Source organism: Chelonia mydas, chromosome 1 (assembly GCF_015237465.2).
Source record: "Chelonia mydas isolate rCheMyd1 chromosome 1, rCheMyd1.pri.v2, whole genome shotgun sequence".
NCBI lineage: Eukaryota > Metazoa > Chordata > Testudines > Cheloniidae > Chelonia > Chelonia mydas.
The window spans coordinates 205,515,503-205,539,223 of record NC_057849.1 but is presented as its reverse complement, the minus strand read 5'-3'; the positions used below and the strand labels follow the sequence as shown (position 1 = coordinate 205,539,223).

Sequence of the window (23,721 nt, the reverse complement as noted above, 5' to 3'; positions counted from 1 at the left end):
GTGCCACAGGCAGAGAACATGAAGGACCAAGGTGCACCAATGCCCAAGGCCTCTGCAGTGCAAAGTAATTAAGTGAGAAATACCAGATGATCCTAGCACATGATCCATGTCCCATGCTGCAGAGGAAGGTGGGGGAAAAAAAACAAGCTCACTCGTCCTGGCCCTGAATATGGTAATCAATTAGAACCCTGAGCATGTGAGCAAGACCCACTGGCCAAGTACCTGAGAGAGAGGATTCCCTGGCTTACCCCTTCCAGTATTATCAGACATGGTCATCTCTGATGCTTTATAGGAAGAACACCCAAATCTCCCAGAATACATTGGGGAGAAAAAATTCCCTTCCAGATCCCTTCAGTGGACTGGATGAAGCCCTGAAGCATGAGATCTTAGAAACATAAGACATGAACCTGAAGAGACATCCAGGGCTGCTGAGCCCAGTTCCACACCACCACACGCAAATCTATTATCTAATCTCACTCAAATTTATCAAGCCCTATCTTAAAACTAATTAAGTTGTTTTCCCCCACAACATCCACTGGGAGGCTGTTCCAGAACCTCACTCCTCTGATGGTTAGAAACAATCTAATTTCCAGCCTAAATTTTTGTATGACCAATTTATACCCATTTGTTCTTGTGCCAACTTTGTCCTTTAGCTTTAATAGCTCTTCATCCTCCTTGGTATATTTATACAGAGCAATCGTAGCCCCTCTCAGCTTTTGTTTGTCTAGGTTGAGCAAGCCAAGCTCTTCCAGTCTCCTCTCATAAAATAGGCCCTTCATTCCCCTCACCCCCTCAATCATCTAAGTCAATCTGCCTGCTGACCACAGTGGAATGCCGCTTTTGGGCTTGGGAAACAAGCACTGAGTGGTGGGATCGAATCGTGATGCATGTCTGGGATGACGAGCAGTGGCTGCAGAATTTTCGCATGAAGAAAGCCACATTCATGGGACTGTGTGATGAGCTCACCCCAGCCCTGCAGCACAAGGACACAAGAATGAGAGCCACCCTGTCACTGGAGAAGCGCATGGCTATAGCAGTCTGGAGTAGCCAGCTTCCACAGTGCAACTGATCGGTTGCTAACCAGTTCAGAGTGGGAAAGTCGACTGTTGGAGTCGTGTTGATGGAAGTGTGCAGGGCCATTAATCGCATCCTGTTTCCAAAGACCGTGACTCTGGGCAACGTGCATGAGATTGTAGATGGCTTTGCACAAATGGGCTTCCCTAACTGCGGAGGGGTGATAGATGGCATGCACATTCCAATTTTGCCACCAGACCACCTAGCCACCAAGTACATTAATCGCAAGGGGTATTTCTCAATGTTTCTCCAGGCGCTTGTGGATCACTGTGGGCATTTCACGGACATTAACGCAGGCTGGTCCGGAAAGGTGCATGACGCATGCATCTTTCAGAACACTGGCCTGTTGAAGAAGCTGCAAGCAGGGACTTTCTTCCCGGACCAGAAGATCACTGTAGGGGAACTCAAAATGCCCATTGTGATCCTGGGAGACCCTGTCTACTTCTTAATGCCATGGCTCATGAAGCCATACATGGGGCAACTTGACAGCAGCAAGGAGCAGTTCAATAACGGGCTGAGCAAGTGCAAAATGACTGTGGAGTGTGCATTTGGCCGTTTAAATGCTCACTGGCGCTGCTTCTATGGGAAGCTGGACATGGCTGATGACAATATTTCTATGCTTATAGCCGCGTACTGTACGCTCCATAATGTTTGTGAAGGGAAGGGTGAAAGCTTCACTCAGGGCTGGACCACAGAGCCTCAGTGCCTAGAGGCTGAGTGTGAACAGCCAGAGACCAGGGCTATTAGAGGGGCACAGTACGGGGCCATAAGGATCAGGGATGCCTTGAGGCAGCAATTTGAAGCTGAAAGTCTCTAATATTTGTTGCTATGCTCAGGATTGCAGTGCTTGTAATACTAGGAGGTGCTTGGTGCATGTGATGCAAGAAGGGGCCTTAACATTATTGTATGTTGCTTTGCAGTGCTATTTTTGCTTTCACTTAATAGAATAAAGATTGCTTTCAAACAAACAATTCTTTTATTAAAAGACAACAACTGGAGGAGGAGTCAAACAAAAAAGTCAGCAGGGAGGGGAAGGAGGTATGGGGGAAGAGAAGCTCTCAAGAGGAGGAGGGGTCCCAGGACAGCTACAGATTTGTGTATGTCCAGGGATCATACCCAATCTTCTCCTTTGGAGTACAATGCACCCAGTGCTGTACTTCAGCAGGGCCAAACTGCAGATGGATGGGTGTTGAGTGCAGTGGGTAGTAGGAGCCCACACTGCTGGACTGTGAGGAGGGAGGAGTGGAATGCTGTGGGTAGAGAGTGGAGCCAGGGGGACAGTGTGTGTGTGTGTGGGGGGGGGGGGTGCATGGGAAAGAGTTTTGTGACAGCGGCTGCAGGGGAGGGCGAGTGCGGAGCTGCTCAGTTTGAAAGAGCTAGTATCGCCTGGAGCGTGTCCACTTGGCACTCCATAACTGTTAGGAGCCGCTCTGTGGCTTCTTTCTTGTTTGCCGCATTCTCCTTTCAGTCCTTTTCTCGCTGTCCTACCACTCCTTCAATTCCTGTTTCTTGGTGGCCAAGTACATTATAACCTCATGCAGAAAGTCCTCCTTAGTCCTTCATAATTTCTGTCTCCATACTTTCCACAGGAGGTGATCATTCTGGAAGATATCTCATAGCTGAGGGTGAGCAGGGAATCAAGGGAGGGTCTTCTCCAAGCCTGTGGCTTCCGCCCTGGCACCTATGCGGCTAGCCCGTGTGCAGCAATGGTGTCCTGGTCATGGCCCCTTTCTATCATGCATCATCTAATCTGTCCATAGGTAACATAATTCCTATGGCTGGAGCACAGCTGGACTGCACAGCTTCCTCTCCTCAAATGCCGATGAGGTCCAGCAGCTTGGCATTGCTCCAAGCGGGGGATCGCCTGGTGCGTGGAGCAGGCATGTCCACCTAGAAAGATGCACTGAGACCACTGCACACATCACCGAGCAAAGAAGAAGGGCACTTTCAAATTTGCAAAGGAACGTATGGGGTGGGGCTGACGGTTGGTAAGCCAAGAGCAGGGCAGTAGAGTTCAAACTGATGGCCAGAGAGCTCTGTAATTGCCATGGTGTGTACACTGGCACCACAGTGCTGTAGCCCCAGCGCAGAAAGCTCTACGCCTCTCGTCGAGGTCTTTGGTTTTTTTTAATAGCGCTGCAAGTGCGCTGAAACTGCTCACTAAGTGGCTTGGTAGTGTGTACACCTCAGGAGTTTAGTGCACAGAAACTTTCCAGTTTAGATAGGGCCTAAGAGTCTGCTCTGTGCATTCCTACAAAACTGTTTCAATGTTTGAAATAAAACACTGTGCTTGATGTAAAAAAAAAACAAAAAACCCCAAACACCATTGTTAATGTTGCTATTGATAGTTAATCTCATTCTCTGAGGCAGAAATGTAGCAGCCTGCCTGCTAGTAACATTGTTAATGTTCCTATTGTTAGTTAACTGTCCCCATTCTCACTCAGTCCCGAGGAGTGTGAAACCTGTAAATGTTTTAAGGCTCCTTTACGTTGCCAGAATGTAAAGGAGCCTTATTATAAATGATAGGGAATCCTCAGCTAGGAAGATATATGTGCTTTCTCACTTTTTTTTTTTCCTGTGCCAAAGTGGCACAATGTGATTTAGATTACAGCTCAGGATTTATTTTACTTACCCATTTAAAAAAAAGACTTTGAGGGCAAATAAAACATGTCAAGACAATCAGAACCAAGTACTTCCCAAAGTACCCAGCCAGGTCCAGATGAAGTTACCAAAGGCAAAGGGATGTGAATGGCCTTCACATCCTGCATCAAAAATGGTTACACCAGTTTCTCACGCTCGAGAATTCCCTACAAAAAACTGCATGCGGATGGGGACAAATTATTTTGCACATCCTGCAATGTTGTTCTCAATTATGACTGATGGTCTGTAATTGTGGATCATTCTGCATTTTTAAAAAAACCCACATTTTTGACACAAAATATGCAGAATTTAAAAATCTTGTGTGCAGAATTTTTAATTTTTTGGTGCAGAATTCCCCCAGGGGTAAACTCTGCACTGGAGCTGTGCTATTTTGAATTCCCCCTCCTTGAAAGTGCATGAGCAGAACTGTACACAGTATTCCAAATGGAGTCTTAACAGTGCCTTGTACAGTGGGACCAATACTTCTCTCTGGAAATACATTACCTCATACATCCTAAGATCATATTTGCCTTTTTCACAGTTGCATCAACTTGGTGACTCAGTCATCCTGTATCAGTAACACACTTAGCTTTCTTGTATCCTCTGTTGCTTTCAGCTGATGAGCTCACAGCCTGTAGCAGAAATTCTTATTGTTAGTTCCTAAGTGAGTGGCTCTACACTTTCCACTATTGAATTTCATCCCAATTCGATTACTTCAGACCTCAGGGTCATCCGATTCTTGTATAATATTCCAATTCCCCACTGTATTGACACTGCCTTCATTTGGTGTTATCGGCAGAGGTCATTAGGACACTCCTACTTTTTGTTCCAACAACATTAATAAAAATATTAAATGAGTTTGCTCCCAAAACTAATTCTTGCAGAACTCCACTAATAATCTCCCTCCAGCCTTGATAGTTTGCTTGTCAGCACAGCCTGCTGTCTTTTGCCCTTTTGCAAGTTTCTTATTGTGCTCTTGCTCATCTTTATTTTAATTTATTTCCCATATGACACAACATCAAATACTTTCTTAAAGTCCAACTATCTTAGATCTACTACATTTCCCTTATCTAAAACATCAGTAATCTTCTCAAAGTAAGATACTGGGATAGTCTGCCATGTGCTACCTTCAGTAATTCCATGTTGCATTACAGCCCTTTTTCCATATACTGTGATGCATTTAGTAATCCTTTCCTTCGGAATTTATTCTGAAACCGTACATACTATTAAGGTCAGGCTAAGAGGTCTGTAGTTGCCTGGATAACTTTTTTCCCCTTTCTGAAATATAGGTTGGCAATTCTCTGCTTATACAGTACTGAACCTAAATTGACAGATTTATTAAAAATCCTGGGTATTGGACCAGCAGTCTCATCTGCCAGTTCTTTCAGTATTCAGGGATGGAAATTATTCACCCTCCCAATTTGAGCAAATTAAGATCTAAGTCTTTCGCCTGCCATGTGGTAATCTTTGCTTCTCTACGCATTTCCATCAGCCATCCTGCCTTCATGTCTGTGTTCTGTACTTTCACCTTTATTGAAAATTGAGGCAAAGTATTCATTTAGTTTTAGGGCAATACTTAGATTATCTTTTATCTCTACCCCAGCCACACTGCATAGTGGCCCTTCCTCATCCTTCATTTTCTCTTTTTATTATATAACTACAAACTAGAGATATAAATGTTTAACCGGTTAACCAATAAGCATCGGTCTTACTAGTTTTGGTTAACGATTAAACTCCACTGCCGCATAGGGCAGCGGAACCCCACGTAAAATGTGCAGCACCCCCCGCACCCGTAGTTCCCCTCTTACGTGAACTCCTTAATGGTTAACCATTTAATGGATAGAATTTTAATAGGTTACACAGTTACTATTTATAAACCCTGTTTACATCCCTACTACAAACCTCTTACTGTTAATTTCCTTTGCAAGGTCTAGCTCAGCTTGATTTTAACAATTCTAAATTTATTCCTACATTTTTCTGACCTCCAAGGCATATAGTTGTCTTTGATTGCTCCCTTTTTCCTTTCCCTGTATGTTCTGTGTTTATTCCTAATATTCTTTCTGCGGTGGTAATTCAAATTAGGTGTGGAGCTCTTTCCTACAAGTGTATTCCCTTACATGGGTTTGTAAATTCCCAGATAGATTTTGTACCTTTGACTTAAAGAAATTCCAAGTGTTCTGAGTGCTAGTCCGTGAGCACTTCAGTCCCATTGACTTCTTGAATTAATTCCCTTAATTACCCTTTTGAAACCAAAAATCCTAGTAGCCAACCTTGTTTAGATTATCATTCCACTTAATTTAAACTGAACCAGTTTGTGATCACTCAATCCAAGGTTATTTCCTATGACCAGCTCCTATATAATATCCTCACTACTTAACAAAACCAAGTCTAAAATTGAATGACTTTTTGTTGGTTCAGTGACCATTTAGTGAAGAAATCTGTTGTTATCTATGATGTCCAGATATACGGGTATAACTGGGCTGTATCATTATGAGTAGCATTTATTCTCCAGTATAAGGACACCTTAAAAGTATAACTCTTTTTGAGGTGCGTCCCTTGGAATTTTCTTTCAACTGAATGTGTCCTCTGGTCTATATGGTTGGTGATTTAGTGCACGACAGGCTAGTGCACTGTAGATTTACAGCCTGGCTTGCTGTAAACTAAATCACATAGACAAGTCCTGTTTCACAGATAAGGTTACTCAGTAGTTTATCAAGCTTTGCAGGTGTACAGTATGGTGTAGATAGAGGATAGTAATAGATAGTTATAGGTACTCAAACTGTAAACACAAACCTGGAAACTCTTTACTGATAAAGACTACAGGTGTGTACCTCATTGAATAAAATGTTTAACTGTCTTAACTCTCTTAACCGTAGTTCCTTGAGATGATTGCCTGTATGAATTCATACTTTAGAAAATTCCCTCAATTTTCGAGTTAGCATTGTCATTTGTGGCTGTACATTTGTACTCACAGCCTTAAGTTTGAGCCCAATGGTATCAAAGGGAATGAAAGTGCAAATTTGTCACTCATTTCCTTCTGAAAAATACAATGCACAGCCTGAATAGTCCCTCAAAAACTCTGTGGCCTTGCCTAGGTTAGTATTTCAAATAGGGCTGTCAAGCGATTAAAAAAATTAATTGCGTGATTAATCTCAGTTAAACAATAGAATACCAATTGAAATTTATTAAATATTTTGGATGTTTTTCTACATTTTCAAATATATTGATTTCAATTGCAAACAGAATACAAAGTGTACAGTGCTCGCTTTATTTTTATTTTTTATTACAAATATTTGCACTTTAAAAAACAAGAGAATTCTACAGAAAAATACTATGTACAAAAAACCCCTGCATTCAAAAACAAAACAATGTAAAACTTTGGAGCCTACAATTCCACTCAGAACTAAGACAAACAAGTTTGTTTACATTTACGGGAGATAATGCTGCCTGCTTCTTGTTTACAATGTTACCTGAAAGTAAGAACAGGTGTTCGCATGGCACTGTTGTATCTGGCATCGCAAGATATTTACGTGCCAGATGCGCTAAAGGTTCATATGCCCCTTCATGCTTCAACCACCATTCCAGAGGATATGCACCCATGCTGATGAAGGGTTCTGCTCGATAACAATCCAGAGCAATCCCGACCGACGCATGTTCATTTTCATCATCCGAGTCATATGCCACCAGCAGAAGGTTGTTTTTTGTTTGTTTGGTGGTTTGGATTCTGTAGTTTCTGCATCGGAGCGTTGATTTTTTAAGACTTCTGAAAGCATTCTTCCACACCCCATCCTGATCAGATTTTGGAAGGCACTTCAGATTCTTAAACCTTGGGTTGAGTGCTGTATCTATCTTGAGAAATCTCACATTGGTGCCTTCTTTGCATTTTGTCAAATCTGCAGCAAAAGTGTTCTTAAAACAAACCACATGGGTGGGTCATCATCCAAGACTACTATAACATGAAATATATGTCACTTTCAGGTGACATTGTAAACAAGAAGCAGGCAGCATGATCTCCTGTAAATGTAAACAAACTTGTTTGTCTTAGGTCTGAGTGGAATTGTAGGCTCCAAAGTTTTACATAGTTTTGTTTTGCAGTGCAGTTATTTAACAGAAAAAAATCTACATTTGTAAGTTGCTCTTTCATGATAAAGATATTGCACTACAGTACTTGTATGAAGTGAATTGCAAAATACTCTTTCTTGTCATTTTCACAGTGCAAATACTTGTAATAAACTAATGTAAAGTGAGTACTGTACACTTTGTGTTCTGTAAAAAGAAAAGGAGGACTTGTGGCACCTTAGAGACTAACAAATTTATTTGAGCATAAGTTTTCGTGAGCTACAGCTCACTTCATCGGAGGCATTCAGTGGAAAATACAGTGGGGAGATTCATATACATAGAGAATATGAAACAATGGGTGTTACCATATACACTGTAACGAGAGTGATCACTTAAGGTGAGCTATTACCAGCAGGAGAGCGGGGGTGGGGGGAAACCTTTTGTAGTGATAATCAAGGTGAGATATTTCCAGCAGTTGACAAGAACGTCTGAGGAACGCGGTGGGGGGGGGAATAGTTTTACTTTGTGTAATGACCCATCCACTCCCAGTCTCTATTCAAGCCTAAGTTAATTATATCCAGTTTGCAAATTCATTCCAATTCAGCAGTCTCTCGTTGGAGAGACTAAACTATCTAAACTACTAAATGCCACAAGGGGCCACAACAGTGGTTCCCTTAACCCACCCAACAATATTGTTAATCTATCCAGCTATACTCTTAGGACAGATTCTTCTGCTGGGCTATCTCGGCGCCTCTCCTTCTGCCCCTCCACCCCCACGAACATGATACAGTTCTGTGGTGACCTAAAATCCTATTTTCGACGTCTCTGACTCAAGGAATATTTCCAGCACACCTCTGAACAACATACTAACCCACAGAGACCTTCCTACCAAGACTGCAAAAAGAAGGATTCTGGATGGACTCTTCCTGAAGGGCGAAACAACAGACTGGACTTCTACCTAGAGTGCACGGGCTGAAGTTGTGGAAAAGCAGCGTCACTTGCCCCATAACCTCAGCCGTGCAGAACACAATGCCATCCACAGCCTCAGAAACAACTCTGACATCATAATCAAAAAGGCTGACAAAGGAGGTGCTGTTGTCATCATGAATAGGTCGGAATATGAACAAGAGGCTGCTAGGCAGCTCTCCAACACCACTTTCTACAAGCCATTACCCTCTGATCCCACTGCGGGTTACCAAAAGAAACTACAGAATTTGCTCAAGAAACTCCCTGAAAAAGCACAAGAACAAATCTGCACAGACGCACCCCTGGAACTCCGACTTGGGGTATTCTATCTGCTACCCAAGATCCATAAACCTGGAAATCCTGGGCACCCCATCATCTCAGGCATTGGCACCCTGACAGCAGGATTGTCTGGCTATGTAGACTCCCTCCGCAGGCCCTACGCTACCAGCACTGCCAGCTATCTTTGAGACACCATTGACTTCCTGAGGAAACTACAATCCATCGGTGATCTTCCTGAAAACACCATCGTGGCTACTATGGATGTAGAAGCCCTCTACACCAACATTCCACACAAAGATGGACTACAAGCTGTCAGGAACACTATCCCCGATAATGTCACGGCAAACCTGGTGGCTGAACTTTGTGACTTTGTCCTCACCCATAACTATTACACATTTGGGGACAATGTATACCTTCAGATCAGCGGCACTGCTATGGGTACCCGCATGGCCCCACAGTATGCCAACATTTTTATGGCTGACTTAGAACAACGCTTCCTCAGCTCTCGTCCCCTAATTCCGCTACTCTACTTGCACTACATTGATGACATCTTCATCATCTGGACCCATGGAAAAAAAGCCCTTAAGGAATTCCACCATGATTTCAACAATTTCCATCCCACCATCAACCTCAGCCTGGACCGGTCCACACAAGAGATCCACCTGCTGGACACTACAGTGCTAATAAGCAATGGTCACATAAACACCACCCTATACTGGAAACCTACTGACCACTATACTTACCTACATGCCTCCAGCTTTCATCCAGACCATACCACACGATCCATTGTCTGCAGCCAAGTTCTAAGGTACAACTGCATTTGCTCCAATCCCTCAGACAGAGACAAACACCTACAAGATCTCTATCAAGCATTCTTACAATTACAATACCCACCTGCTGAAGTGAAGAAACAGATTGACTGAGTCAGAAGAGTACCGAGAAGTCACCTGCTACAGGACAGGCCCAACAAAGAAAATAACAGAACGCCACTAGCCGTCACCTTCAGCCCACAACTAAAACCTCTCCAACGCGTCATCAAGGATCTACAAGCCATCCTGAAGGACGACCCATCACTCTCACAGATCTTGGGAGACAGGCCAGTCCTTGCTTACAGACAGCCCCCCAACCTGAAGCAAATACTCACCAGGATCCACACACCACACAACAGAACCACTAACCCAGGAACCTATCCTTGCAACAAAGCCCGTTGCCAACTGTGTCCACATATCTATTCAGGGGACATGATCATAGGGCCTAATCACATCGGCCACCCTATCGGAGGCTCGTTCACCTGCACATCTACCAATGTGATATATGCCATCATGTGCCAGCAATGCCCCTCTGCCATGTACATTGATCAAACTGGACAGTCTCTACGTAAAAGAATAAATGGACACAAATCAGATGTCAAGAATTATAACATTCATAAACCCGTAGGAGAATACTTCAATATCTTTGGTCACTCCATTACAGAGGTAAAGATAATTTGTCCAAAAAGCAGCTTTCACTCAATTAAAAATAATCACACTTCAGTGAAAATGCTGTGCCTGCTATTGGTTTCATTACACAAAGTAAAACTATTTCCCCATGTTTATTCCCCCACCCCCACCGTTCCTCAGACGTTCTTGTCAACTGCTGAAAATGGCCCACCTTGATTATCACTACAAAAGGCCCCCCCACCCCCGCTCTCCTGCTGGTAATAGCTCACCTTAAGTGATCACTCTCGTTACAGTGTGTATGGTAACACCCATTGTTTCACGTTCTCTATGTGTATAAATCTCCCCACTGTATTTTCCGCTGAATGCATCCGATGAAGTGAGCTGTAGCTCACGAAAGCTTATGCTCAAATAAATTGGTTAGTCTCTAAAGTGCCACAAGTACTCCTTTTTTTTTGCGAATACAGACTAACACGGCTGCTACTCTGAAACCTTTGTATTCTGTGTTAAATTAAAATCAATATATTTGAAAATGTAGAAAAACATCCAAAAATATTTAATACATTTCAATTGGTATTCTATTGTTTAACACTGCGATTAAAACTGCGATTAATTGTGATTAATTTTTTTTGAGTTAATCGCCTGAGTTCCCTGCGATTAATCAATAGCCTTAATTTAAAAGTGTGATGTTAGATGGAGCTAGATAACTTGATCTCACAAACATCTTATAAGGGAGAGCCCAAGTTTTAACTCTACCCTTTTAGCACATTCAAAAGTGCAATTGTTTTATCTTGCCAAGTATCAGAAGGTGTGTTAATGAGATCAAATTAGGTTACTCTAGTATTACATCTTGTCTCGACAAGGTTTGTGATTTATCCCTTCTGCAAGAGGTGTGAGGAACGCTTACCTTTTTATCACAAACAAGAATGCAGTGTGTCAGTTCTAGGCAACTGTGCACCTCTGTTCCCTTTCTGTGATCTAGCAAGGGCACCCACTCTTAGGGTTCCATCTCCCCAGCCTTCACCTCTTTTGGGCAAAGATATGTCTCTCTCCCTCCCAACCAGAGTATTTCCAGGCTGTATGGCTCCCTGCCTACACAGTGAATTCCCCAGCATAGACAGACTGCCTCTCCAGGTCTACATCTGTGCTTAGCTTTTCATAGCATTTGAAAGGTAATCAACTTGCCATAGATATCACACAGCTCCTTCTAAGCAAGTACATTTATTCTTAAGGTAAAATTATTACAGAGAAAACAATTAAAACCAACAAAACAAAACCTACATGCTTGTTTATAAGCTTACCAGAGACCACCCTTTGACTCCAACAAGGGCTCTGGCTGGTGAACAGTACTTCAAACCAAAGGGGTTTTCCTATGGTTACAAGTTCATTATCACCTTGGCTCAGAACAAGCACCCACTGAATCTGAGGGTCACTCTTTTATCCAGTTTGGGCCTCTGGTCTGTAGGTGATCAGCAGACCAGCTTTCCCCTCAGGATGCAGCTTCAAAAGGATGGGTCCAGAGGTGAGAAGTTGCCTTCCCCACCTCCCAGGTATTTCCTAGGAATCCCACTTAACTTTGTCTAGCACGTTGTTTCAAATAGTCTTTTGTAGCTCTTAACACTTCCCAAGATTTCCATTAGTGAGGTCTCCTCTTTAGAGACGTTATGTACAATTCCGTAATAATACACAAACATTTGCATTTTAAATACAATGAACTAAGATGCTTAAACTTAATTCAGTATGGTTTTTACAGGATATTGCAGGAAATTGCTGTATCTGTCTCAGAGTATCTGAAATTGTGTTCCAGAGGAAGCAGGGATCTGGATTCTGGTGGGTGGCACTTCTCTGGCGTGGGGTCAGTCAATGTGCTTTTCCCCTAGTGGCTCTTATTCCCGAGATCCTCAGTAAGACTAGACCAACAGAGCTCCAGTCTTACTGATTTATGCCAACTTGGGCATCTCAATTTTAAGTTTTGGCTCTAGTATTGGAATCTCTGTTAAATGTCCTTCGTGATCTACTATCCAAGATCAAGGAGAAGTTTTCCATCTAGATCTGAAATCATTGAGCCTGTCAGCATGGATGTTGACTTGTTAAAGCAGCTTGGACAGCAGTTATTCCCTGGAAGTGCAACTTAATCCTCCTTACATAGAAGATTTATACTTTGAACTTTTGAAATGGTAAAAATTTTCTGAATGGGTGTTTTGTGAAGACTTTAATCCTTATCAGTCCGCCATGCTGTTAATTCTAGATAATTTGTTATATCTTGAACAGTCTGGAATTTTTTTGAGTAATGTGAAAGTTCATAGAATCATAGAATATAATCATAGAATATCAGGGTTGGAAGGGACTCAGGAGGTCATCTAGTCCAACCCCCTGCTCAAAGCAGGACCAATCCCCAACTAAATTATCCCAGCCAGGGCTTTGTCAAGCCTGACCTTAAAAACCTCTAAGGATGGAGATTCCACCACCTGCCTAGTAACCCATTCGAGTGCTTCACCACCCTCCTAGTGAAAAAGTTTTTCCTAATATCCAACCTAAACCTCCTGTTCAGCTGGCAGTCACACCAGCATTCAAGAATACCTGTATTTGTACATCCTACTTCCAAAGGCTTTTCACAGATTGAGGTCAGATCATCTAGTTTGACCCACTCCCTCCCGTATGATACAGGCCACAGAACCTCCCCAACATAATTCCTAGTGTGTACCTTTTAGAAGAACATCCAATATGAGCACCTGGGGAATGGAGGTTGTTCATAACTCTGAACAAAATGATATGGTGGTTCTTTCAAAAGTTTACAACTGAACATTGACTTAATACAACTTTGAAACTTTACTATGCAGAAGAAAAATGCTGCTTTTAACCATCTTAATTTAAATGAAACAAGCACAGAAACAGTTTCCTTTATCTTGTGAAATCTTTTTTTAAACTTTTTCTTTATTTCTGTAGTAGTGTATGTCTAACACCGTACTGTGCTGTATTTGCTTCTTTTGGTCTTTGCTGCTGCCTGGGTGCGTACTTCCGGTTCCAAATGACGTGTGGGATTGAACGGTCAGTTTGTAACTCTGGTGTTCATAACTCTGAGGTTCTACTGTATTAAATATGTTCATGTGTTCATGAACAGCCACCTTGGGATTTGAGTTAAGTACTTAAAAAGGGAATCTGTTTGATCCTTGGACATAATGGTTGTAATATCATCTCTCCTTAAAGATTATGGGTAAGATTCGTGAAAAACCAGAGTTTAAGTTTAGGCTCTTCAGGAGAGCTTTTTCTAAGGCACAAATGGCAGCTTGGTGCCAAAGTCCCCTACCAGTGACTTTTCAGTGGGAGTTTGGCACTTTAACTGCCATTTGTGCCTTAGAAAATCTCTACCTTTAAATCCTTAGACTCAAGCAAGAGATCTGATTTTTAAAATTGCTGAGTTGTATCTCCCACTGAAATGCTTAGCAGTTTAAAAAGGCAGGTCTCTTGGTATCTAAATTAAGATGTAAAGCCCAGCTTCAGGGACCCATTTTTGAAAATGTTGACCAGTAGCTACAACATCAGCTTGAAGTGTTTGAGATCCAAAACCGTATGGCTGACCCGCACATAAATTTTTCATAACGTTAACAGGTTTTTACACTGGCATGCTAATTTTTTTACAGAGATCTGTGATTTGCATTTCAGCCAGTCTATTCATTCACCTATGGGTTTTCCTCAAATCACATTCATTATCAAAAGAAACAAATGTATGTAGTCTGGATGTTGAGGACACTTGGTTATTATCTCGCCAGGACAAATCTTGGCTCAAGCTGCCTGGAGTGTTTGTAGCATGTAGTTCAAATCTAGAGAATAAATGTTCACTGCCAAGATACTACTTTTCACTTGATATAAGGCAGTTTCAACTGCATGTCTTTTAAGTGTGTCTTTGGAATGCTGCTACTTGCAGCTCCATTTCACCATTTACACAGCATTACTCTTTGGGTCTGACTCCTAAAGCCAGTGTCCAATTCAGAAAGCAGTCCTCTAATCTCTGTTATAGGTAGAGCTGATAATACATGTAGTTATACCTCTTTATTCTAGAAGTTTTAGTAGCATATAATTTTGCCAAACTTTGAAATGTATGGGGCTGAATTTTCTTTCAGAAAGTTTCAGCAAAATTACTTAGCTACTTCTACAGATAAGGTTAGGGAAGAATAAAGAGCTTTGCTGCTAATTTTTTCTACCATTTCCTCAAAGAGCTAGAGTGCCCTCTATAATTTTGAGACAGGGACTCAAAATTTAGCAGGGAATCCCATTGTTGGGGTCAGAGAGGGTCTTTTACTGTCCCCATGAAAATAAAACCTGGTAGGGCCAAGTCATAAGCTTTCGAAAATCCAAGTTTGTGCATGCCTTTAACTGTGCTGAGCTTGTTGGCTGAGTGAAGCAAGGCCCCACGCTCATTTCAATGTCATTTTTCTTTGTAACACTTAAGTTTTGAATTCTGCCTTTGATCACTGGGGTAAAGCATGTGTTCTAGTCCCAACTCTAAGTGGTATTAATTGTGTATTCTTTGACCCTTTTTATTGAGTAAGGCATCATACCTCTGTCCTGTAAGGGAGTCTTCCCTCCCGTTTTACAAGGGAAGCAACCGAGTTGTTGCCCAAGGTCACTTCTGGCAGAGCTGGGGGTAGAACAGCATCTCTAATTGCGCAGACCCAAGACACATTAATTTAGTCACACTGCCTTTCAGAGTAAGTGCACCAAATCTGTGCGGTCTAACTGCAAGAGCAAACTCCTTTCCAGAGCCAGGTATCCTGATCCCCAAGATTCCACTGTGTAGAAAACAGATGTATAAGCCAGTGGCAAAGTGTTTTCCTCTGCCTCTTGTGGCTGGCCTACTAATATTAATGCTGTTAGAGTCACTCCTTTAGCTTGAGTGGCTATGCTCTGTGCTATGGCTCTATAGGACCTAGGTTGACATGTGGAGGAGTCAGTATGGTGCCACACACTAGAAAAAAGAAAATCCTTCTAAACTGTCTAGAAATTACACACAATTAAAGAATATTACGGTTGGAGTGCTTGATCTTGTAAAGTTAGGAAACGCCAGAATTAACATGGCCTGTGCAACTTTACTTTGCTCCAGGGTGGTAAAAACTGATTTAAAAAAAAAAAAGTAGAATTTGAGGTTTGAATTTACTAGAATCTATTGGAGACAAGGTGGGTGCACTAATATGTTTTATTGGATCAACTTCTGTTTCGAGCTACACGGAGCTGCTCTTCTTCAGTGCTGGTATGTGTGACTTGGGGTGCCCAGGACTGAGAGTCACCTTGTTACCTCACTGCATCCAGAGAGAGAGAGAGACAGACAGAGAGATGCTGGTGCTTAACTCGGTGTCAGGTCCCTGAGAACACCAGCCTAGTAGCCACCCAAACAATCTCCTCAGGGCAATGCTAGCCCTCATTGCTTTGCAGGCTAACAATGGGTGCATCTCAGTCCCTGAGCTCCTCTGAAGCATTCCCCTGTGATATCCAGCCCCTGTCTCTGGCTACTTACAGGAATACCAGGTTTGCTTTCCCCAAGGGACAGTGTACACACCATGTCAAGGCTGATTCCCCACTCTGGCACTTCGAGTGCAGAAGGTGGGGGCCCACAAGGATTCTAAAAGTTAATACTTGCCACTCCAGGCGTGTATTAAACTTCCAAGGTTACAGCTTTTCTCTGACCTTGGATTGGTAGATGCTTCCATCACCCACGTGCAAAACCCCTTTGAGAACCCAGGAAGATGCACTTGGGAATTCCTTCCTGTGGGGTACCCTCAAACCCTTTCATCCCTCCTCTGGGGAAGAACGGGGGGAGGGAGGGGGAGGAGAGGAGAAAGGGAAGTCGGTTGTTTCCAGCAGCTAATTAAACAACATGTGCACAAACCTCTTAAGACACACAAATCTAATTCTGTTCTTAAAAAAGGTAAACATTTTTTTCTTTTTTTTAAAAAAAAATACATCTGGGAACTGAGGCTTTTGCTAGATTTAAAAAAACAAACAACTACAAGGATTAAGCATCAAGAATAGCTCTTTTGAGGTCCAGCTTAAAGGTTACAAGCAAAATAAAAGCACCTGGGGTTAGCACAGAGGAATCCACAAGCCATAAAGAAATAAAAGAGAGAATCCTAATTGCGTCGTCTTAGACATTTCCTGATCTACTTACATACCTGCGGGTTTAAATGATTAGTTTCTAGGTATGATATGGATGATTTTTCATACCTGGTCCAAGCGTCTCATAGCATAACTGTTCCCTGTCTGCCTTTCCCCAAGAACAACAACTGACAGACAAAAGGGGAGTCTTGTTTCCATTTTAAAAAGTTCTAGCCTTCCCATTGGCGCTTTTGGCCAGGTGCCCACTCACTTCCTTTTACCTATGCAGAGCAGTGAGACTTTTTAACCCTTTACAGGTAGAGCAATTAGAGAACTGCTACTGGCTGGCTGAGCGTCCATAAAAGGGAGCTACCCCCCTCCCCCTTTCATTTATCACAATACCAGTTTGTTCGAGTCATCTGAGGATCAGTTCCCATATATCACATCACAGCACTGAGATATTTATTGTGAAAACAATCAAATTTATTGTCAAGGATTAAGAGATAATGGAAAGAGGAAGGTTACGTATAAAAAAAATCTGTACGTACTTTCTAGTGACTAAACTTAAACAGCATAACCATCTGCCTAAAAGGCATCTTATCTTGCCTGAATGTCCTTTGCAGTGCTTCAGATACAGGATAAAGAGCTGTCTTTTTGCCTTCTCTTTGTATCCCTCAAAATGCATATTTTGTCCCCAGAGTCAGGATGACCCCCAGGGTATTCCTTGGTGTGGACTTCATATGAAAACAGGGCTTCCATTGTGTTGGCTTCCTGTACGCTTGTACCGAGAGGCAGACAGTTAAATATGCATCCCTTGTCTGGTAGAAACCTGTTCGTCAACCTTGCCTTGATTCTGACATGTTTAGGAAGACACTTAAAATGTCTCGTTGTGTGTATTTATAGGTAGGTTTGTGGATGTGGGTACGTACACACACAGTATTTGTACATACATCTCATGCTGATACTCATGACCAGCATGACCCCAGCTTTTATTGAAGACCTCATGTGACATTTTTTATAGATAGAAAGCAGTGTGCTAGGTGTACTGAGTTTGTCAGGAGTTACTGTTACAGAGCAGTGAACCCTTTACCAGTTGGCATTGAGGGGTTTTTAGGATCACATTATGTGAATTGCCAAGACTGTGGGGGCCTGTTCTTAATATCTGACTCTGAATGCTGTCTGTCTTCTCTCATACTTCTTGCAGTTGAAGTTGATGCAGTCTGAGTTGAATGTGGAAGAAGTAGTAAACGACAGAAGCTGGAAGGTACAGAAGTCGTTGTTTTATTAAGTTTGTGATGTTATCTGTTTAAACTGATGCATGACCATAGTGCATCGGAGTGTTATGGAGGGGGTGAGGGGAGGAAAAAAGTAGGCAGTTCTAGGGAACTGGCTCCAAATCCCCACTTTCACCTCCCCCCTCTGAAGTCATTAGTTTACAGATAAAGAACCCTTCAACGAAACTGCGAAGGAAAGATAAAAACAGGCTGAAAGGTGTGCGTGAGAGAGATGGGCTTTGAAGTATTTCACCTGCAGGTCACCTATTCTAGTCTGATTCAGGTTTGTAGTGACTAAAAGTTGTTTCCCTATGTTTAGTGGTTTCTGTGAGGTGAGTTAGTGTACCTCAGTGTAGCTCTTGGGGGATAAGTATCTGTTTCACAAACACCATCACATCTGGCATTATTTGGCGTTCTTGTGAGCCGTCTCAGTTGGAGATACCTAGGACTGAGTGGGCCAGGAAGACTGAACTCCCTTCTACCTCTGGAAGGAGCTTGTGCGTGTCAGGATGGAGGCACCCTTGTGCGGTGAGGCACTGTGTAGGAGGGAAGTTCTGCTGCCCGTACTATACCAGTTTTGTGGAAAATAGTCCTTCAATTTCTGGGGTGGGTAATCTAGCACCAAGATCATTTTAAAGCCAAGTACTAGAACTTCTGGGCATCTCACTTCTATGAAGTGAGCTGTAGCTCGCGAAAGCTTATGCTCAAATAAATTGGTTAGTCTCTAAGGTGCCACAAGTACTCCTTTTCTTTTTGCGAATACAGACTAACACGGCTGTTACTCTGAAATATGACTCCTAAGATCCTCTTCTAGTTTCAAATAGGGTAGAAAGCTTTCTTTGTCCAGTAATCCATATCTCATTCCAGTATTCCCTACAGAAAGGGGATTGATTCTCGAGACACTAATACTGATATCAGGCCAGGCTGTATTATGCTGTCTGTTCTGGTACTGTGGAGTCAAGTCCCACGCATCCTGTCTAAGTAAGCTCTGACCAGTAAGAGTTGTATCTCATTTTTAAATTCTGAAACTCCCAAGAGGTAAAAAAGAGGGATGCACAGCACAAGATACCAAAAAAAAAAAATATATGGATTTTTCTCTTGTTTGGTGCAGATGAGAGTAGGGAATAAGAAACTGGGACTCTGGGATTTTATCCCCACTTCTGCCAGTGTCTTGCTGTATGACTGAGGGCATGGCTACACTTGCAGATGTAGAGCACTTTGAGTTAAGCCAGCCTTCAGAGAGCGCAGTAGGGAAAGCGCTGCAGTCTGTCCACACTGACAGCTTCAAGCACACTGGCATGGCCACATTTGCGGCACTTGCAGCGGCATTGGGAGCGGTGCATTATGGGCAGCTATCCCAGCATGCAAGTGATTGCAGTGTGCTTTTCAAATGGGGGGGGTGGAGTGTGACAGGGAGTGTGTTGTGTGTATGTGGGGGGAGAGAGATGGGTTTTTCGGGGACTGAGAGCATGTCAGCATGCTGTCTTGTAAGATGAGACAGCAGCAGACCCCCCTTCACACACAGCACTCCACACTAATGGCTTGCTTTGTCTCGGAGCAGGTAAGCAGCCAGCTGTTAGAAATGGAGCTTTCAAAGGGCATATCCGCATTCCTGCAGCGATTCAAAAACAATGACAAGAGTGGCCACTTGACTTAAGGGGATTATGGGATGTTTCCGGAGGCTGATCAGAGCGCAGTAATGCAACACCTCATTCACACTGGCGCCGCGGCGCTCCAGCGAGGGCACAGCAAACGTTTTTCCACTCGCTGAGGTGGAGTACCAGCAGCGCTGTAGCCACGGAGTCAGAGCTCTCTGCGTGACTTGCCAGTGTGGACGGATAGTGAGCTAGTGCGCCCGGGGCTCCTTTATTGCACGGTAACTCGCAAGTGTAGCCAAGCCCCAAGTAAATCTAATTTCCTTCTTCTTTAGTCTCTCTGGAACATCAGAATACTATAGTCTTGTAAAATGCTTTGAACCCATTGGTTGAATTAGAGACTGTTAATCTATTATGCAGTTATGCAGCATTACAAATGGCTGCCTAATTGCCCAGTTTTGTAAGTGGCTGTTAAATTGTGTACCAGAACTGAAACTGTCATTTTTTTAAAAAGTATGTAGCCCTTATGGCAGAAAAATAAACTTCAAAATGCAAATTAACGCTAACCAGTACCAGAGCTGGCTGCAAAATAGGGTTTGTTTGTTTTGTTAAAAGTGAAATTGTTTTCACTTCAAAATATTTTTTCAGAAGTGTTTCATGTTTTGTCCAAAAAACATTACCAAAATGGTCATTGAATTTTTGTTTCCTGCAAAGCAGGCTCTTGGTAAGTAAGCCATTTGGATAACTTTTTTTTTATTGACCACTTTAATTTTTTTTTTTTAAATTGCATTTGACAAACTGCATTCAAAGTATTTCAAACAGTTCTACCCAATACATTGATCTGTGCCTCAGTTAGGTGACAGCCTGAAATAGTATCTTTGAGGGAGGTATGAATTGCTCCCATCCATATCAGTGGGAAGCTAACTCTGAAACCAATAGTTTCAGAGTAGCAGCCATGTTAGTCTGTATTCGCAAAAAGAAAAGGAGTACTTGTGGCACCTTAGAGACTAACCAATTTATTTGAGCATAAGCTCACGTGAGCTACAGCTTACTTCATCGGATGCATTCAGTGGAAAATACAGTGGGGAGATTTATATACACAGAGAACATGAAACAATGGGTGTTACCATACACACTGTAAGGAGAGTGATCAGGTAAGGTGAGCTATTACCAGCAGGAGAGCTGGAGGGCGGGGGAAGGGGAAACCTTTTGTAGTGATAATCAAGGTGGGCCATTTCCAGGAGTTAAAAGGAACGTCTGAGGAACGGTGGGGGTGGGGGAATAAACATGGGGAAATAGTTTTACTTTGTGTAATGAAACCAATAGCAGGCACAGCATTTTCACAGAAGTGTGATTATTTTTAATTGAGTGAAATCTGCTTTTTGGACTAATTATCTTTACCTCATTCACCTCAAATTGGCAGTTACTAAGAAATGAATACTGTGTCTCTGGGGAGCTTGGAAAGTAGGTGTGGCTTAGCAGAAAAAGGGTGCTGTTTTATGGGATTGTCTACTAGTAGAGGTGAATCTGGTTTATACCACCCATCTAGCCATCAAGGGCTACATTCACAAAGAAACTTAGGTCCCACTGAAAACCCCTGCTAAGCTGCCACCTAACCCTGGAGTCACCTAAAAATCACTCAGAGCCTACATTTCTGCCGTTAGGTACATCAGGGACTTGAAGTTTCTTCCTCTGGGCATGTATACGGCTGCCTCAGTCTTGGTGCCCAGGTGCCTAGCTCATGCTGAAGCCCCAGCAGGATCCTCAAACCAGGTGAAACTAGGCATTACCCTGCCTGTCTTGCCTGCATGGCCCAATCTGGTAGGTGTTTTCAGAGCACGCTGAACTGCACACAAACTGGGAGGGGAGGAGAGGCGAGCACTCACCTGAGAGGTGGGAGATGCATGTTCAAATCTCTTATCAGGCAGAGGGGGTATTGAACAGATCTTTGAAAGTAGAATCTGAAGCTGTGCACTTCGCAAACTTAGAATTTTTTGCTGAGGTTGGTGGCAGGCCCTAAAGATCCTCTCCTTCCCTTCCTTTCCCTTCCCTTCCCTTCTCAATCCAGAGAGCATGGGACTGTGGAAAGGGACAACTCTGAAACAGGTTTAAGTACTTCTATGAAATGAGCCATAATTGGCTGAACACTAAATACCCTACCCTTCTAGTTGGTGGTAAGAATGTGTGTGACGCACGCATTACAGCTCACGCTATTTTAGGGTATGTCTACACAGCCCACGTTACAACACAGCGGCAGCGCTGTGACGTGGGCAGCGTCGTCACGCTGTATCGCCAGGGCACAGCTCTCCCAGCGATAAAACATAACCACCGCGAATGAGGGGTGGTAGCTTTGTGCTCCTGGCAGTAAAGCACTCTCTATACTGGTGCTTTTCAGCGCTAAACCTTTTGTCACTTGGGGGTGTTTTTTCACACCCCTGAACGACTAAAGTTTTAGCGCTGAAAGTGGCAGTGTAGACACAGCCTTAGATCTTAAAAGGTAAGAGTCAGGTCTGGTTATGACTTAAGAAATCTCCATGATAAACCATCTTATTGCAGGAAAAGGTATTGAGTCTGAATCAATACTGAGTCAGCACCCCAATTTGATTCTAGGTGGTGCTCTTGCCATTTTTCAGGGCTTGTCAGCACACAGACTGGTAACGAAATAACTAACCCAGTTGTAAGTTGTCTCTCTAGTTATTTTGGTGCATAAGCGTTATTTCAGTTGAGTGTTTTATTTCAAGTTAACTTAAATTGATTTCTATAGTTGCTTCTCCTAGTGAACTCCAATGGTTAATTTCTTGTATGAGCCAGTTGTATGGGGTTTGAGTCCTCCAATTAGGAGAAATGGGAGAAGGTCACCTGAGCTTACTAGTTCTATTTACCAGATTTTAGCCAAGCATGGTGCTGAAGGTGAGTGTTGCAAGTGCTAGTATGTGCAGCTGAAGGGGCAGACTGCTATCAAGTAGTCAAAATTATTTTGATCCAAAAACATTGATTTGATTGCAAACAGTATACAATAACTCTACAAAGCTTTTACAGACTGGTGTGACCCATAAATGTCATTTGCATTTCACCCTCCACTGTAATGCCACACCCCTGGTGTGCAACATGGCATCTGTTGAACAGCACAGTGATACAACACAACAGATTAGCCCAGAAAGTAAAGAACAGCTGTATCCAGTTAAAATGCCACAGTGAATTTAGACTGACAGAATGTAGTACGCCAGTGCTTTTCCTCTTGTGAAATGTGCCACAGGTGAGTGACCACAAATGGTTACGATCTAAATTTTGTCTCATCTGAAAGTGAGCACCTCTAGTGCTATGCCATCTCTTAGCACCAGGCTGCAAGTGTTGGAACACTGACCTGCATGGAAGGTGAATAGGCCCAGGGATCTGCGAGAGTGGTAATGATAATTAATGCTGCAAGGTCAGTCATCAGTCATAGTTTTGACATGTGCACTGTAGAAAGGGAGAATTGCCAGTTCTGGCCCCAGCTTCTGTTGTGTTGAGGATGCTTATTACAAGGTACGACTCCCTTTTTATTTTGGTCTCCTAGGTATTTAATGAGCGCTGCAGAATTCACTACAAGCCTCCAAAGAGCCAGTGATGCAAGAGTGCTTCCCATGAAGTTGTTCTACAATCATGAGAGCAAAGCTGAAGAGACATGGGGCAAGCTGTGAGAGACCGTTCCAGAACCAGGAGAACCCCGCCTCATTTTGTTTTCAGACTCATCTAGTTAAAATCTCACATTCAGCTGATTCTCCTAATTAAGAGAAACCAACTCCTGTTTTGTACAAAATGTGAAAAACTAATACATTTTATAACTATTAAAAAAAATTTCAGATGGAATGGGATACTACCACTTTCTTGAATTCCCCAACCCACAGCAGCCCTAGAAGGGGAAGAGATAATAGAGAATTGCTCCCTCTGTTGTTGCACCAGGGAGGTCTTCCTGTATTACTGCTTTCACCTTTAGCATGGTGGATAAATCTAGTCTACCTTTAAGTGTGACCTGACATGGTCAAAAAAATATAACTTTTATAGTTTGAATGAGTTTAGTGCTCAAGCAGTGCTCAAAGTAGGAGGCTAAAGGCTTTGTCTTGAACCATTTACCACAGGTGATAGTTCAGTAAGGTTATACACAGACACAGCTTTGCCAGTACACTTCAGTCCTGACCTGCAGACCCCCTATATACCATTCCTCTCCTCTCCAACATGGATCTATAATATCTCCTAATGCAGTTCTGGGTTTCTTTTTGAGCAGACATTGCTAACTGGCATAGACTGCATGATGGCTTTGTGATGGAG

At 42.8% G+C, this 23,721-nt stretch overlaps 1 protein-coding gene across 6 annotated transcripts in view; it reads left to right on the top strand.

The window, feature by feature from the left end:
• MIX23 (mitochondrial matrix import factor 23) overlaps positions 1 to 23,262 on the top strand; it is a 35,294-nt gene extending 12,032 nt beyond the window's left edge. For 3 of the 6 annotated variants that reach the window (XR_005227009.2, XR_006292127.1, XR_006292162.1), the window contains exons 4-6: positions 17,749 to 17,808; positions 21,078 to 21,234; positions 22,970 to 23,262. Coding sequence is in view for 3 of the 6 variants with exons in the window: in XM_037910398.2 (XP_037766326.1) it covers positions 17,749 to 17,808; positions 22,970 to 23,020 (111 nt within the window). In the remaining 3 variants the exon portion in view is untranslated. Of the gene's footprint in view, positions 1 to 17,748; positions 17,809 to 17,969; positions 19,122 to 21,077; positions 21,235 to 22,969 lie in introns of those variants that run through there. The other 3 variants (XM_037910398.2, XM_037910407.2, XM_037910415.2) reach the window with 3 other exon arrangements.
• The last annotated feature ends 459 nt before the right edge of the window (positions 23,263 to 23,721 follow it).